This window comes from Tachyglossus aculeatus, chromosome 21, assembly GCF_015852505.1.
Source record: "Tachyglossus aculeatus isolate mTacAcu1 chromosome 21, mTacAcu1.pri, whole genome shotgun sequence".
NCBI lineage: Eukaryota > Metazoa > Chordata > Mammalia > Monotremata > Tachyglossidae > Tachyglossus > Tachyglossus aculeatus.
In genome coordinates this window covers 40,724,562-40,742,507 of record NC_052086.1, presented here as the reverse complement: position 1 = coordinate 40,742,507, position 17,946 = coordinate 40,724,562, and the positions used below count along the sequence as shown (strand labels likewise).

The 17,946-nt window shown below is 49.0% G+C and overlaps 1 protein-coding gene across 2 annotated transcripts in view; it reads left to right on the top strand.

Moving 5' to 3' along the window:
- The first annotated feature begins 1,913 nt into the window (after positions 1 to 1,913).
- RFC5 (replication factor C subunit 5) overlaps positions 1,914 to 17,946 on the top strand; it is a 41,650-nt gene continuing 25,617 nt past the window's right edge. The window contains exons 1-5 of one of the 2 annotated variants that reach the window (XM_038762859.1): positions 1,914 to 1,997; positions 4,447 to 4,511; positions 8,605 to 8,741; positions 14,278 to 14,357; positions 16,104 to 16,177. In XM_038762859.1, the coding sequence (XP_038618787.1) occupies positions 1,948 to 1,997; positions 4,447 to 4,511; positions 8,605 to 8,741; positions 14,278 to 14,357; positions 16,104 to 16,177 (406 nt within the window). In that variant the 5' untranslated portion in view covers positions 1,914 to 1,947. Of the gene's footprint in view, positions 1,998 to 4,446; positions 4,512 to 4,964; positions 4,984 to 8,604; positions 8,742 to 14,277; positions 14,358 to 16,103; positions 16,178 to 17,946 lie in introns of those variants that run through there. The other variant, XM_038762860.1, reaches the window with a different exon arrangement.

Here is a 17,946-nt window from a genome sequence, read left to right as displayed (position 1 = left end):
AGGAGGTTGTGACCCATCTGATGAACTTGTTTCTACGCCAGCCCTTAGAACACACACTAAGCGCTTAACAAATGCCATTATTGAGTGGCTCAACGGAAAGAGCCCGGGGTTTGGAGTCAGAGGTCATGGGTTCAAATCCCAGCTCTGTCGGCTGTGTGACTTCGGGCAGGTCACTTCACTTCTCTGGGCCTCAGTTCCCTCATCTGGAAAATGGGGATTGAGACTGTGAGCCCCCGGTGGGCCAACCTGATCACCTTGTAACCTCCCCAGCATTTGGAACAGTGCTTTGCACATAGTAAGCGCTTAATGTCATCATTATTATTATTGTAACCTCCCCAGCGCTTAGAACAGTGCTTTGCACATAGCAAGTGCTTAATAAATGCCATCATCATCATATTAAATTACATATCATAGCACTATCATCATCATCATCATCAATCGTATTTATTGAGCAATTATTGTGTGCAGAGCACTGTACTAGGCGCTTGGGAAGTACAAGTTGGCAACATATAGAGACAGTCCCTACCCAGCAGTGGGCTTACAGTCTAAAAGCATTGCGTGATAGTGGAGGAGGTGTGAAGCTTTGTACACATGCGCACGAGTGGAGGGATTTTGCGCGCATGCGCGCGAGTGGAGGGATTTTGCGCGCATGCGCGCGAGTGGAGGGACTTTGTGCGCATGCGCGCGAGTGAAAGCCGTCGGGAAGGCTTTATACGCATGCGCGCGGGTGGAAGTGATGGGGGAAGCCTTGCATTTGCGCATGCGTGCGAGCGGAGGGGTTCGTTTGTACGCATGCGCGCGAGTGAAACGGAGAAAGCTTTGTACGCATGCGCGCGAGTGGAGCGGGTGGGGACGTCTGGTTCTGCGCATGCGTGCGCGTGGCGGGACTTTGCTTGTACGCATACGCGCGAGTGAAACCAGCGGGGAAAGCTTTGTACAGTTGCGCGCGAGTGGAGCGGGTGGGGAAGCCTTGTTTGCACGCATGCGCGCGAGTGAAACAAATGGGGAAAGCTTTGCACGCATGCGCGCGAGTGGAGAGGGTGGGGACGTCTTGTTTCTGCGCATGCGTGCGCGCAGCGGGACTATGCTTGTACGCATGCGCGCGAGTGAACCCCGCGGGGGAAGCTTTCTACGCCTGAGCGCGAGTGGAGGGGGTGGGGAAGCCTTGTTTCTGCGCATGCGTGCGCGTGGTGGGACTTTGCGTGTACGCATGCGCGCGAGTGAAACCAGCGGGGCAAGCTTTCTACGCCTGCGCGCGAGTGGAGGGGGTGGGGAAAGCCTCGTTTGTACGCATGCGCGCGAGTGACACCCACGGGGAAAGCTTTGTACGCATGCGCGCGAGTGGAGCGGGTGGGGACGTCTTGTTTCTGCGCATGCGTGCGCGTGGCGGGACTTTGCCTGTGCGCATGCGCGCGAGTGAAACGAGCGGGGGGGGGGGCGGGGGAGCTTTGTTTGCACGCATGCGCGCGAGCGAGACCAATGGCGAAAACTTTGTACGCATGCGCGCGAGTGGAGCGGGTGGGGACGTCTGGTTCTGCGCATGCGTGCGCGTGGCGGGACTTTGCCTGTGCGCATGCGCGCGAGTGAAACGAGCGGGGGGGGGGCGGGGGAGCTTTGTTTGCACGCATGCGCGCGAGCGAGACCAATGGCGAAAACTTTGTACGCATGCGCGCGAGTGGAGCGGGTGGGGACGTCTGGTTCTGCGCATGCGTGCGCGTGGCGGTACTTTGCTTGTGCGCATGCGCGCGACTGGAAGGGGTGGGGACGCCTTGCTTTTGCGCATGCGTGCGAGCCGAGGACTTTGTTTGTACGCATGCGCACGTGTTTCGCGCCTTCCGCGGGCCCAGGCTGGCGCCCATTGGCTGGCGCCGGGGAGGGGGAGGTGGAAGGCTCGCGCGTGCGCGCGCTTCGACGAGAGGCCCGCGCTGAGGCGGCGGGAGCGCCGCCATGGACGCCGCCGCCTCCACGCCGCCCTCCAAGCCCAGGAACCTGCCCTGGTAGGAGCCCCCGAGGCCGGGGGGAAGAGGGAAGGGGGGGCTCGGAGCGTACTAACTGCTACTCAACACTGAGGTCATGGGTTCCAATCCCGCCTCCACCCCTTGCCAGCTGGGTGACCTTGGGCAAGCCACTTCCCTTCTCTGGGCCTCAGTTCCCTCATCTGGAAAATGGGGATGAAGATTGTGAGCCCCCCATGGAACACCTCATCACCTTGTAGCCTCCCCAGCGCTTAGAACAGTGCTTGGCACATAGTAAGCGCTTAATAAGTATCAAAAAAAATGTCACTTCAGTTTTCTGGGCCTCAGTTCCCTCATCTGGAAAATGGGGATGAAGACTGGGAGTCCCACGAGGGACAACCTCATCACCTTGTGACCTCCCCAGCGCTTAGAACAGTGCTTGGCACATAGTAAGCGCTAAATAAGTATCAAAAAAAAAGGTCACTTCAGTTCTCTGGGCCTCAGTTCCCTCATCTGGAAAATGGGGATGAAGACTGGGAGCCCCCCGTGGGACAACCTGATCACTTTGTAACCTCCCCAGCGCTTAGAACAGTGCTTTGCACATAGTAAGCGCTTAATAAGTATCATCAAAAAATATGTCACTTCTCTGGGCCTCAGTTCCCTCATCTGGAAAATGGGGATGAAGACTGGGAGCCCCCCGTGGGACAACCTCATCACCTTGCAACCTCCCCAGCGCTTAGAACAGTGCTTGGCACATAGTAAGCGCCTAATAAGTATCAAAAAAAAATGTCACTTCAGTTCTCTGGGCCTCAGTTCCCTCATCTGTCAAATGGGGATGAAGACTGCGAGCCCCACAAGGGACAACCTCATCACCTTGTAACCTCCCCAGCGCTTAGAACAGTGCTTGGCACATAGTAAGCGCTTAATAAGTATCAAAAAAAATGTCACTTCAGTTCTCTGGGCCTCAGTTCCCTCATCTGTCAAATGGGGATGAAGACTGCGAGCCCCAGGAGGGACAACCTCATCACCTTGTAACCTCCCCAGCGCTTAGAACAGTGCTTGGCACATAGTAAGCGCTTAATAAGTATCAAAAAAAATGTCACTTCAGTTTTCTGGGCCTCAGTTCCCTCATCTGGAAAATGGGGATGAAGACTGGGAGCCCCCCGTGGGACAACCTCATCACCTTAAAACCTCCCCAGCGCTTAGAACAGTGCTTGGCACATAGTAAGCGCTAAATAAGTATCAAAAAAAGGTCACTTCAGTTCTCTGGGCCTCAGTTCCCTCATCTGGAAAATGGGGATGAAGACTGGGAGCCCCACAAGGGACAACCTGATCACTTTGTAACCTCCCCAGCGCTTAGAACAGTGCTTTGCACATAGTAAGCGCTTAATAAGTATCATCAAAAAATATGTCACTTCACTTCTCTGGGCCTCAGTTCCCTCATCTGGAAAATGGGGATGAAGACTGGGAGCCCTCCGTGGGACAACCTCATCACCTTGCAACCTCCCCAGCGCTTAGAACAGTGCTTGGCACATAGTAAGCGCTTAATAAGTATCAAAAAAAATGTCACTTCAGTTCTCTGGGCCTCAGTTGCCTCATCTGGAAAATGGGGATGAAGACTGGGAGCCCCACAAGGGACAACCTGATCACTTTGTAACCTCCCAGCGCTTAGAACAGTGCTTTGCACATAGTAAGCGCTTAATAAGTATCATCAAAAAATATGTCACTTCTCTGGGCCTCAGTTCCCTCATCTGTCAAATGGGGATGAAGACTGTGAGCCCCACGAGGGACAACCTGATTACCTTGTGACCTCCCCAGCGCTTAGAACAGTGCTTGGCACATAGTAAGCGCTTAATAAAATGCCATTGTATTGTTGTTATTCTCTGAAGCTCAGTTCCCTCATCTGTAAAATGGGGATGAAGACCTTGTAGCCTCCCCAGCGCTTAGAACAGTGCTTGGCACATAGTAAGCGTTTAATAAATGTCATAAAAAAAGTCACTTCACTTCTTTGTGCCTCAGTTCCCTCATCTGTAAAATGGGGATGAAGACTGTGAGCCCCACGAGGGTCAACCTGATCACCTTGTAACCTCCCCAGCGCTTAGAACAGTGCTTGGCACATAGTAAGCGCTTAGTAAATGTCATCAAAAAAAAGAAAGTCACCTCACTTCTCTGGGCCTCAGTTCCCTCATCTGTAAAATGGGGATGAAGACTGGGAGCCCCCCGTGGGACAAACTGGTCACCTTGTAACCTCCCCAGCGCTTAGAACAGTGCTTTGCACATAGTAAGCGCTTAATAATTATCATCAAAAAAAATGTCACTGTCAATTCACTTCTCTGGGCCTCAGTTTCCTCATCTGGAAAATGGGGATGAAGACTGTGAGCCCCATGAGGGACAACCTGATTACCTTATGACCTCCCCAGCGCTTAGAGCAGTGCTTTGCACATAGTAAGCACTTAATAAATGCCATTATTATTATTAAAACATTTTTCAGGGTGGAGAAATACCGGCCTCAGAAGTTGGACGACCTCATTTCCCACCAGGACATCCTGAGTACTAGTAAGTGCCGTTTCGAAATCACCGCGTGGTATGTTTTGAGCGCCCACCGGGTGCACAGCACTGTGCTAAGCGCTTGGGAAAGTAGATTATGAGAGCGATGGTAGACCCCATTGCTGCCCACGAGGAACTGATGACCGGTGGCCTTCCGTACGGGCCCAGCCAACTTGTACTTCTCAAGCGCTTAGTACAGTGCTCTGCACACAGTAAGCGCTCAATAAATACGATTGAATGAATAAACCCCCCCCCCGCAGAACCTCCTTCCCCTCCCCACAGCACCTGTATATATGTTTGTACGTATTTATTACTCTATTTTATATGTACATATTTATTCGATTTATTTTATTTTGTTAATATGTTTTGTTTTGTTGTCTGTCTCCCCCTTCTAGACCATGAGCCCGCTGCTGGGTAGGGACCGTCTCTAGACGTTGCCAACTTGGACTTCCCAAGCGCTCAGTACAGTGCTCTGCACACAGTAAGCGCCCAATAAATACGGTTGAATGAATGCTCTGTGCACATATGTTTTGTTTTGTCGTCCGTCTTCCCCTTCTAGACTGTGAGCCCACTGTTGGGTAGGGCCCGTCTCTAGATGTTGCCAATTTGGACTTCCCAAGCGCTTAGTCCAGTGCTCTGCACACAGTAAGCGCTCAATAAATACGATTGAATGAATGGGGTCCCTTCCCCACAGCACCTGTATATATGTTTGTACATATTTATTACTCTATTCTATTTATTTCATTTTGTTAATATGTTTGGTTTTGTTCTCTGTCTCCCCCTTCTAGACCGTGAGCCCGCTGTTGGGTAGGGACCGTCTCTAGATGTTGCCAACTTGGACTTCCCAAGCGCTTAGTACAGTGCTCTGCACACAGTAAGCGCTCAATAAATACAATTGATTGATTGATTGATTCTCTGGGCCTCAGTTCCCTCATCTGTAAAATGGGGATCATCATCATCATCATCATCAATCGTATTTATTGAGCGCTTACTATGTGCAGAGCACTGTACTAAGCGCTTGGGAAGTACAAATTGGCAACATATAGAGACAGTCCCTACCCAACAGTGGGCTCACAGTCTAAAAGGGGGAGACAGAGACCAAACATACTAACAAAATAAAATAAATAGAATAGATATGTACAAATAAATTAAATAAATAAACAAATAAATAGAGTCAAAAAATATGTACAAACATATATCCATATATACAGGTGCTGTGGGGAAGGGAAGGAGGTAAGATGGGGGGATGGAGAGGGGGACGAGGGGGAGAGGAAGGAAGGGGCTCAGTGTGGGAAGGCCTCCTGGAGGAGGTGAGCTCTCAGCAGGGCCTTGAAGGGAGGAAGAGAGCGAGCTTGGCGGAGGGGCAGAGGGATTGGGGGCATTCCAGGCCCGGGGGATGAAGACTGGGAGCCCCCTGAGGGATAACCTGATCATCATGTAACCTCCCCAGCACTTAGAACAGTGCTTTGCATATAGTAAGCGCTTAATAAATGCCATCATTATCATTATTATTATACAAGCTCATCGAGTGGGACGCAGTCCGGAGGAGGAGGTCTCCAAGCCCCAGAGAAGCGAAGTGACTTACCCAGGGCCCCGCAGCCGATGAGCGGTGGCGCTGGGATAAGAATAATAATAATGATAATGGCATTTGTTAAGCTCTTACTATGTGCCAAGCACTGTTCTAAGCGCTGGGGAGGTTACAAGAAGATCAGGTTGTCCCACGGGGGGCTCACAGTCTTCATCCCCATTTTACAGATGAGGTAACAGAGGAACAGAGAAGTGAAGTGACTTACCCAAAGTCACACAGCTGACAAGTGGCAGAGCTGGGATTAGAATAATAATAATGATCAATCAATCAATCAGTCATATTTATTGAGCGCTTAATGTGTGCAGAGCACTGTACTAAGTGCTTGGGAAGTCCAAGTTGGCAACATCTAGAGATGGTCCCTACCCAACAGTGGGCTCACAGTCTAGAAGGGGGTGACAGACAACAAAAAAAAGCACATTAACAAAATAAAATCAATAGAATAAACATGTACAAATAAAATAAAGAGTAATAAATCAATCAATCGTATTTATTGAGCGCTTACTGTGTGCAGAGCACTGTACTAAGCGCTTGGGAAGTCCAAGTTGGCAACATATAGAGACGGTCCCTACCCAACGACGGGCTCACAGTCTAGAACGGGGAGACAGAGAACAAAACAAAGCATATTAACAAAATAAAATCAATAGAATAAGCGTGTACAAATAAAATAGAGTAATAAATCAATCAATCGTATTTATTGAGTGCTTACTGTGTGCAGAGCACTGTACTAAGCGCTTGGGAAGTCCAAGTTGGCAACATCTAGAGACGGTCCCCACCCAACAGTGGGCTCACAGTCTAGAAGGGGGAGACAGAGAACAAAACAAAGCATATTAACAAAATAAAATCAATAGAATAAACATGTACCAATAAAATAGAGTAATAAATCAATCAATCGTATTTATTGAGCGCTTACTATGTGCAGAGCACTGGACTAAGCGCTTGGGAAGTCCAAGTTGGCAACATCTAGAGACGGTCCCTACCCAACAGCGGGCTCACAGTCTAAAAGGGGGAGACAGACAACAAAGCAAAACATATTAATAAAATAAATGGAATAGATATGTACAGGTGAAATAAATGAATAAATGAAGACGGGGAGCCCCTGTGGGACAACCTGATCACCTTGTAACCTCCCTGGTGCTTAGAACGGTGCTTGGCACGTAGTAAGCGCTTAATAAATGTCAACCTTATTATTATTATTATTATTATTGTTATTATTATTCCAGCTCTGGAGGCCAGGGAAGCGGACGGTAGCCAAAGTCCGCGGCCGTCCGGCCCACTGACCGCCTCTCGGCTTACTGGCATTTGTTAAGCGCTTACTATGTGCCAAGCACTGTTCTAAGCACTGGGGAGGTTACAAGGAGATCAGATTATCCCACGGGGGCTCCCAGTCTTCATCCCCATTTTCCTGATGAGGGAACTGAGGCCCAGAGAAGTGAAGTGACTTGCCCAAAGTCACACAGCTGATAAGTGGCGGCGCTGGGATTAGAGTAATAATAATAAAAATAATGATGGCATTTGTTAAGCGCTTACTATGTGCCAAGCACTGTTCTAAGCGCTGGGGAGGTTACAAGGTGATCAGGTTGTCCCATGGGGGGCTCCCAGTCTTCATCCCCATTTTCCTGATGAGGGAACTGAGGCCCAGAGAAGTGAAGTGACTTGCCCAAAGTCACCCAGCTGACAAGTGGCGGAGCCGGGATTCGAACCCACCACCCCTGACTCCAAAGCCCGGGCTCTTTCCACCGAGCCATGCTGCTTTGGTACCCGGGTCCTCCCGACTCCCAGGCCCGGGCTGTAGCCCCCAGGAGACGCCGCTCCTCCATTTCATCCCGTAGCCTTTCCCGGGATTTCCCGAGGAGTCGGGCCGTCCCATAGTCAATCAATCAGTCGTATTTATTGAGCGCTTACCGTGTGCAGAGCACTGGGCTAAGCGCTTGGGGAGTCCAAGTTGGCAACATATAGAGACGGTCCCTACCCAACAGCGGGCTCACGGTCTAGAAGGGGGTCTAGTCTAGTCAATCAATCAATCAATCAATTGTATTTATTGAGCGCTTACTGTGTGCAGAGCACTGTACTAAGCGCTTGGGAAGTACAGGCTGGCAACATATAGAGACGGTCCCTACCCAACAGCGGGCTCACCGTCTAGAAGGGGGAGACGGAGAACAAAACCAGACATACTAACAAAATAAAATAAGTAGAATAGATATGTACAAGTAAAATAAATAAATAAATAGAGATGTACGTACATATATACAGGTGCTGTGGGGAAGGGAAGGAGGTAAGATGTGGGGGTGGAGGGGGACGAGGGGGAGAGGAAGGAAGGGGCTCAATGTGGGAAGGCCTCCTGGAGGAGGTGAGCTCTCAGCAGGGCCTTGAAGGGAGGAAAAGAGCGAGCTTGGCGGATGGGCAGAGGGATTGGGGGCATTCCGGGCCCCGGGGATGACGCTAGGGGATGAGACTAGTGGTTCCCGGGTGAAGCGGATCGATGTTATGGTTGCCTTTCGTCTCCCCGTTGCCCAGTTCAGAAGTTTATCAGCGAAGACCGCCTGCCCCACTTGCTCCTCTACGGCCCCCCGGGCACGGGAAAGACGTCCACCATCCTGGCCTGTGCCAAGCAGCTCTACAACCAGAGGGAATTCAACTCCATGGTCCTCGAGGTAAGCCGGGAGGCGGCGGTCAGCGGGCCGGACCGCCGCGGAATTTGGCTACCGGCCGCTTCCCTGGCCTCCAGAGCTGGAATCATAATAACAATAATAATAATAATAATAATAAGGATGACATTTATTAAGCGCTTACTACGTGCCAAGCACCGTTCTAAACGCCGGGGAGGTTACAAGGTGATCAGGTTGTCCCACGGGGTCTCCCCGTCTTCTTTTATTCATTTATTTTACTTGTACATATCTATTCCATTCATTTTATTTTGTTAGTATGTTTGGTTTCGTTCTCTGTCTCCCCCTTCGAGACTGTGAGCCTGCTGTTGGGTAGGGACCGTCTCTATGTGTTGCCAACGCTCAATAAATACGATTGATTGATTTATTACTCTGTTTTATTTGTACATGTTTATTCTGTTGATTTTATTTTGTTAATATGTTTCGTTTCGTTCTCTGTCTCCCCCTTCTAGCCTGTGAGCCCGCTGTTGGGTAGGGATCGTCTCTAGATGTTGCCAACTTGGACTTCCCAAGCGCTTAGTCCGGTGCTCTGCACACAGTAAGCGCTCAAATACGATTGATTGATTTATTACTCTATTTTATTTGTACATGTTTATTCTATTGATTTTATTTCAGTAATATGCTTTGTTTTGTTGTCTGTCTCCCCCTTCTAGACTGTGAGCCCACTGTTGGGTAGGGACCGTCTCTAGATGTTGCCAACTTGGACTTCCCAAGCGCTTAGTCCAGTGCTCTGCACACAGTAAGCGCTCAATAAATACAATTGATTGATCTATTACTCTGTTTTATTTGTACATGTTTATTCTAATTCTTTTATTTTGTTAATATGTTTTGTTTTGTTCTCTGTCTCCCCCTTCTAGACTGTGAGCCCGCTGTTGGGTAGGGACCGTCTCTAGATGTTTCCAACTTGTACTTCCCAAGCGCTTAGTGCAGTGCTCTGCACACAGTAAGCGCTCAATAAATACGATTGATTGATTTATTACTCTAATTTGTGCATGTTTATTCTATTGATTTTATTTTGTTAATATGCTTTGTTTTGTTCTCTGTCTCTCCCTGCTAGACTGTGAACCTACTGTTGGGTAGGGACCATCTCTAGATGTTGCCAGCTTGTGCTTCCCAAGCGCTTAGTACAGTGCTTTGCACACAGTAAGCGCTCAATAAATACGATTGATTGATTTATTACTCTATTTTATTTGTACATGTTTATTCTATTGATTTTATTTTGTTATTATGTTTTGTTTTGTTGTCTGTCTCCCCCTTCTAGACTGTGAGCCCACTGTTGGGTAGGGACCGTCTCTAGATGTTGCCAACTTGGACTTCCCAAGCGCTTAGTACAGTGCTCTGCACACAGTAAGCGCTCAATAAATACGATTGATTGATTTATTACTCTATTCATTTATTTATTTTATTTGTACATGTTTATTCTATTGATTTTATTTTGTTAATATGCTTTGTTTTGTTCTGTCTCCCCCTTCTAGACTGTGAGCCCACTGTTGGGTAGGGACCGTCTCTGTATGTTGCCAACTTGTACTTCCCAAGTGCTTAGTACAGTGCTCTGCACACAGTAAGCGCTCAATAAATACGATTGAATGAATCCCTGTTTTCCCGATGAGGTCACTGAGGCCCGGAGAAGTGAAGTGACTCACCCAAAGTCACCTAGACTGTGAGCCCGCTGTTGGGTAGGGACAGTCTCTATATGTTGCTAACTTGTAATAATATAATCATAATAATAATAATGGCATTTATTAAGTGCTTACTATGTGCAAAGCACGGTTCTAAGCGCTGGGGAATTTACAAGGTGATCAGATTGTCCCACGGGGGGGCTCACAGTCTTCATCCCCATTTTACAGAGGAGGTAACTGAGGCCCAGAGAAGTGAAGGGACTTGCCCAAAGTCACACAGCTGACAAGTGGCAGAGCCGGGATTTGAACCCATGACCTCTGACTTCAAAGCCCGGGCTCTTTCCGCTGAGCCACGCTGCTTCCCTACTTCCCAAGCGCTTAGTACAGTGGTCTGCACACAGTAAGCCCTCAATAAATGCGATTGAATGAATGAATGAATGAAGCGCCGGAGTCAGGATTCATTCATTCATTCAGTCGTATTTATTGAGCGCTTACTGTGTCCAGACCATGAGCCCGCTGTTGGGCTGTCACACAGCTGACAAGCGGCGGAGGCGGAATTACAGCCTCTATTTACTATTCTGCTTATTTTATTTTGTTAATATGTTTTCTTTTGTCGTCCGTCTCCCCCTCCTAGACCGCGAGCCCACTGTTGGGTAGGGACCGTCTCTAGATGTTGCCGACTTGGACTTCCCAAGCGCTTAGTCCAGTCCTCTGCACACAGTAAGCGCTCAATAAATATGATAGAATGAATGAATGCAGGGCACTGTACTAAGCGCTTGGGAAGTCTAAGTTGGCAACATCTAGAGACGGTCCCTCCCCAACAGCGGGCTCACAGTCTAGCAGGGGGAGACAGACAACAAAACAACACATATTAACAAAATAAAATAAATAGAATAGTAAATATGGACAAGTAAAATAGAGTCCTGTTTGCGGTTTGTGTTGGCGTTATTTGGGGGTGTTTTGGGGCCGGAGGGGGGCTTTTCCATGGGCTACTGTGGGCTCCCCTTTCTGTTACCAAACATCCCCCGGCCTTATGAGAAGCAGCGTGGCTCAGTGGAAAGAGCCCGGGCTTGGGAGTCAGAGGTCACGGGTTCGAATGCCGACTCCGCCACTAGTGAGTTGTGTGACTTTGGGAAGTCCCTTAACTCGTCCGCGCCTCAGTTTCCTCATCTGTAAAAGGGGGGTGAAGACTGTGAGCCCCACGTGGGACAACCTGATTACCTTGTATCTACCCCAGTTGTTGGCACATAGTAAGCGCTTACCATTCGTTCGTTCATTGTCGTATTTATTGAGCGCTTACTGTGTGCAGAGCACTGTACTAAGCGCTTGGGAAGTACAAGTTGGCAACATATAGAGACGGTCCCTACCCAACAGTGGGCTCACTGCTTAAGCACTTAAGACTGAGCCCCCTTTTTCCTCTCCTCCTCCCCATCCCCCCGCCCTACCTCCTTCCCCTCCCCACAGCACCTGTATATATATTTGTACAAATTTATTACTCTATTTATTTTACTTGTACATATTTACTATTTATTTTGTTAATGATGTGCTTTCAGCTATAACTCTATTTGTTCTGATGACTCTGACACCTGTCTCCATGTTTTGTTTTGTCGTCCGTCTCCCCCTTCTAGACTGCAAGCCTGTTGTTGGGTCGGGACCGTCTCTCTATGTTGCCGACTTGTACTTCCCAAGCGCTTAGTACAGTGCTCTGCACACAGTAGGCGCTCAGTAAATACGATTGAATGAACGAATGAATGAACAGATGCCATCATTATTGTTATTATAACTTGTAATCCAGACCTTTTGGGCTCAGCACTCGTGACCCCCTCTCCCTGCTCGTCTGTAGCCTCGTAGCGCTCACACAGTAAGCGCTCAATAAATACATCTGAATGAACGAATAGTAGGTGCTTAACAATTGCCACTGTTATTGTTATTATTCCCAGTTTTTCGAGTTTGAACGCGTGCCCCTGCAGAGGTGGCTTTTATTCTGGGTTCGCGAGGAGTGATCGAAGAGAGTGATCCAGCGCTTAGAACAGTGCTTTGCACATAGTAAGCACTTAACAAATGCCATCATCATCTAAGATCTAGGAGATCTAGATCTAAGGAGTGATCTAAATATTATTTATTTTACTTATACATATCTATTCTATTTATTTTACTTTGTTAATATGTTTTGGTTTTTTGTCTGTCTCCCCCTCCTAGACTGTGAGCCCACTGTTGGGTAGGGACCGTCTCTAAATGTTGCCAACTTGGACTTCCCAAGCGCTTAGTCCAGTGCTCTGCACACAGTAGGCGCTCAGTAAATACGATTGAATGAGCGAATGAATGAACAGGTGACATCATTATTATTACTATAACTTTTAATCCAGACCTTTTGGGCTCAGCACTCCTGACCCCCACTCCCTGCTCATCTGTAGCCTCGTAGCGCGCACACAGTAAGCGCTCAATAAATACGACTGAATGAACGAATAGTAGGCGCTTAACAAACGCCACTGTTATCATTATTATTCCCAGTTTTTCGAGTTCGAACGCGTGCCCCTGCAGAGGTGGCTTTTATTCTGGGTTCGCGAGGAGGGATCTAAGATCTAGGAGATCTAGATCTAAGGAGTGATCTAAATAAGATTATTTATTTTACTTGTACATATCTATTAGACTGTGAGCCCACTGTTGGGTAGGGACTGTCTCTATATGTTGCCAATTTGTACTTCCCAAGCGCTTAGTACAGTGCTCTGCACACAGTAAGCGCTCAATAAATACGATTGATGATGATATCTATTCTATTTATTTTACTTTGTTAATGTGTTTTGTTGTCTGTCTCCCCCTTCGAGACCGTGAGCCCGCTGTTGGGTAGGGACCGTCTCTAAATGTTGCCAACTTGGACTTCCCAAGCGCTTAGTCCAGTACTCTGCACACAGTAGGCGCTCAGTAAATACGATTGAATGAACGAATGAATGAACAGATGCCATCATTATTGTTATTATAACTTGTAATCCAGACCTTTTGGGCTCAGCACTCGTGACCCCCTCTCCCTGCTCATCTGTAGCCTCGTAGCGCTCACACAGTAAGCGCTCAATAAATACATCTGAATGAACGAATAGTAGGCGCTTAACAATTGCCACTGTTATTGTTATTATTCCCGGTTTTTCGAGTTTGAACGCGTGCCCCTGCAGAGGTGGCTTTTATTCTGGGTTCGCGAGGAGGGATCGAAGAGAGTGATCCAGCGCTTAGAACAGTGCTTTGCACATAGTAAGCGCTTAACAAATGCCATCATCATCTAAGATCTAGGAGATCTAGATCTAAGGAGTGATCTAAATATTATTTATTTTACTTATACATATCTATTCTATTTATTTTACTTTGTTAATATGTTTTGGTTTTTTGTCTGTCTCCCCCTCCTAGACTGTGAGCCCACTGTTGGGTAGGGACCGTCTCTAAATGTTGCCAACTTGGACTTCCCAAGCGCTTAGTCCAGTGCTCTGCACACAGTAGGCGCTCAGTAAATACGATTGAATGAGCGAATGAATGAACAGATGACATCATTATTATTACTATAACTTTTAATCCAGACCTTTTGGGCCCGGCACTCCTGACCCCCTCTTCCTGCTCATCTGTAGCCTCATAGCGCGCACACAGTAAGCGCTCAATAAATATGACTGAATGAACGAATATTAGGCGCTTAACAAACGCCACTGTTATCATTATTTCCAGTTTTTCCAGTTTGAACTCAGAGGTGGCTTTTATTCTGGGTTCGCGAGGAGGGATCTAAGAGCGTTTCGCTCACTCCGTCACATCGGGGCGGGAGCCGGGCAACTGATCCAAGCGCTCAGTCCGCAGTAAGCGCTCAGTAAATACGATTGAGTGAATGAATCAACCCCGTCCTTGATTCCCATCTCTTCTCCTCCCTTTAGCTGAATGCTTCCGATGACCGAGGAATAGATATCGTCCGGGGACCCATCCTGAGTTTTGCCAGCACCAGGACGATATTTAAGTAAGAGCTATGCGTCGGACGCATCTCGCCCCCCTGGGACTCTTGAGGGGCCCGATAATAATAATAATATCTTGAGGGGCGACGAGGAACAGCCCGATAATAATAATAATAATAATAGCATTTATTAAGCGCTTACTATGTTCAAAGCACTGTTCTAAGCGCTGGAATAATTTTGGTATTTGTTAAGCGCTTACTGTGTGCAAAGCACTGTTCTAAGCGCCAGGGAGGATATAAGGTGATCAGGTTGCCCCCAGTGGGGCTCACAATCTTAATCCCCATTTTCCAGATGAGGTCACTGAGGCCCAGAGAAGTGAAGTGACTTGCCCAGAGTCACACAGCTGACGAGCAGCGGAGCCGGGATTTGAACCCATGACCTCTGACTTCAAAGCCCGAGCTCTTAATAATAATAATAATAATGGCGTTTATTAAGCGCTTACTATGTGCAAAGCACTGTTCTAATTGCTGGGGAGGTTACAAGGTGATCAGGCTGTCCCTCGGGGGGGCTCACAGTCTTAACCCCCATTTTACAGATGAGGGAACTGAGGCACAGAAGTGAAGTGAGTTGCCCAAAGTCACCCAGCTGACAATTGGCGGAGCCGGCATTTGAACCCATGACCTCTGACTCCAGAGCCCGAGCTCTTAATAATAATAATGGCATTTATTAAGCGCTTACTATGTGCAAAGCACTGTTCTAATCGCTGGGGAGGTTACAAGGTGATCAGGCTGTCCCTCGGGGGGCTCACAATCTTAACCCCCATTTTACAGACGGGGGAACTGAGGCCCAGAGAAGTGAAGTGACTTGCCCAAAGTCACACAGCTGACAATTGGCGGAGCCGGGGTTAGAACCCATGACCTCTGACTCCAAAGCCTGGGCTCTTTCCACTGAGCCACGCTGCTTCTCTAGTAATAATAGTAATTATTCTCTAGTAATAATAATAATGATGGCATTTATTAAGCGCTTACTATGTGCAAAGCGCTGTTCTAAGCGCTGGGGAGGCTACAAGGGGATCAGGTTGTCCCTTGGAGGGCTCACTGTCTCGGCCCCCTTTTCATGTGTCGGATGGGGCCGTAGGGACGGAAAATTAACCGCCAATTTTAACCTTGGAAGACGCCCGGGTGGATAGGACCGGGGATAGAAAGGTGGAAAGGGATGCCCGGCGCACAGAGCCTGGGACTCAGAGGACCTGGGTTCTAATCCCGGCTCCACCACGTGTCTGCTGCGTGACCTTGGGGAAGTCACTTCACTTCCCCGTGCCTCGGTGCCCTCATCGGGAAAATGGGGGGCAAGACCGTGAGCCCCACATGGGGCACAGACCGTGGCCCACCTGGCTAGATTGTATCTACTCCGGCGTTCAGTAGAGTGCCTGGCATGTAGTAAGCACTTATCATCATCATCATCATCATCAATCATATTTATTGAGCGCTTACTATGTGCAGAGCACTGTACTAAGCGCTTGGGAAGTACAAATTGGCAACAATTGTACTTCCCCCCTTTTAATAATATAATAACCCCCCTTTTTCCTCATCATCATCATCAATCGTATTTATTGAGCGCTTACTATGTATAGAGCACTGGACTAAGCGCTTGGGAAGTACAGATTGGCAACATATAGAGACAGTCCCTACCCAACAGTGGGCTCACAGTCTAAAAGGGATGATTGATGATGATGATGATGACCGAGGGGCTCGGGGGAAGCCCAGAAATGCTTCCAAGGTGCTTTTTAAAAATCATTTTCCTTTTTATAGGAAAGGTTTTAAGCTCGTGATCTTGGATGAGGCCGACGCAATGACCCAGGACGCCCAGAATGCCCTACGGCGAGGTGAGAGAACGGCGGCGGGGCCGCAGATGGGGATGAAAGATGTGTCTGACCGAGGCTTTCTACCCCCCAAACCCTCGCCCAGGGCGATGCCAGGCACAATCAACCATTACCTGTGTTTTCCCGACTTGGCAAACTCTCTCTCCCCCACCCCGTGTTCTTCTGTTGGTTTGCGGCTGCAAACCGTAGCGAGGCTCGGGGAAACGATCACCCGACAAACCGTCTGTAAAATGTACAGTAGTCTCTCCGTGACCTTCCCCCTTTTATCATCAGTCGTATTTATCGTCAATCGTATTTATTGAGCGCTTACTGTGTGCAGAGCACTGTACTTGGGAAGTCCAAGTTGGCAACATCGAGAGACAGTCCCTACCCAACAGTGGGCTCACGGTCTAAAAGGGGGAGACGGAGAACAAAACCAAACATACTGACAAAATAAAATAAATAGAATAGATATGGACAAGTAAAATAAGTAAATAAATGGAGTGATAAATATGTACAAACATATATACATATATACAGGTGCTGGGGGGAAGGGGAGGAGGTAAGATGGGGGGATGGAGAGGGGGGCAAGGGGGAGAGGAAGGATGGGGCTCAGTCTGGGAAGGCCTCCTGGAGGAGGTGAGCTCTCAGTAGGGCCTTGAAGGGAGGAAGAGAGTGAGTTTGGCGGATGTGCGGAGGGATTGGGGGCATTCCAGGCCCGGGGGAGGACGTGGGCCGGGGGTCGATGGCGGGACAGGCGAGAACGAGGTACGGTGAGGAGATTAGCAGCAGAGGAGCGGAGGGTGCGGGCTGGGATGGACAAGGAGAGAAGGGAGGTGAGGTAGGAGGGGGCCAGGGGATGGATGGACAGCCTGGAAGCCCAGGCTGAGGAGTTTCTGCCTGATGCGCAGATTGATCGGTAGCCACTGGAGATTTTTGAGGAGGGGAGTAACATGCCCACAGCGTTTCTGGACAAAGATAATCCGGGCAGCAACATGAAGTATGGATTGAAGTGGGGAGAGACACGAGGATGGGAGATCAGAGAGAAGGCTGATGCAGTAGTCCAGACAGGATAGGATGAGAGATTTTAGACTGTGAGCCCACTGTTGGGTAGGGACCGTCTCTAGACGTTGCCAACTTGGACTTCCCAAGCGCTTAGTACAGTGCCCTGCACTTAGTAAGTGCTCAATAAATACGATTGATTGATTGATTCCCGTCACTGCAGACGGCACTACCATCCTTCCCCTCTCGCAAGCCTGCAACCTCTTCGTCATCCTCGACTCCACCCTGTCGTTCACCCCTCACCTCTGATCCGTCACCAAAACCTGCCGGTCACCTCCGCGACATGGCCCCGATCCGCCCTTTGCTCTCCATCCCAACCGCTCCCCTGCCGGTTCGATCTCTCATCCTATCCCGACTGGATTACTGCATCGGCCTCCTCTCCGATCTCCCATCCTGTCTCTCCCCACTTCAGTCTCTACTTCACTCTGCTTCCCGGATCATCTTTATGCGGAAACGCTCTGGGCATGTCACTCCCCTCCTCAAAAATCTCCAGTGGCTGCCCGGCAACCTGCAGATCAGGAAAAACTCGTCACTTTCAGCTTCCAGGCTGTCCATCCCGTCGCTCCCTCATCCCTCCCATCCCTTCCGTCCTTCTCCAGCCCATCCCACCCCCTCCGCCCCTCTGCCGCCACTCACCTCCTCACCGTGCCTCCTTCTCGCCTGTCCCGCCGTCGACCCCCGGCCCACGTCCTTCCCATGGCCTGGAATTCCTTCCCTCCACCCATCTGCCA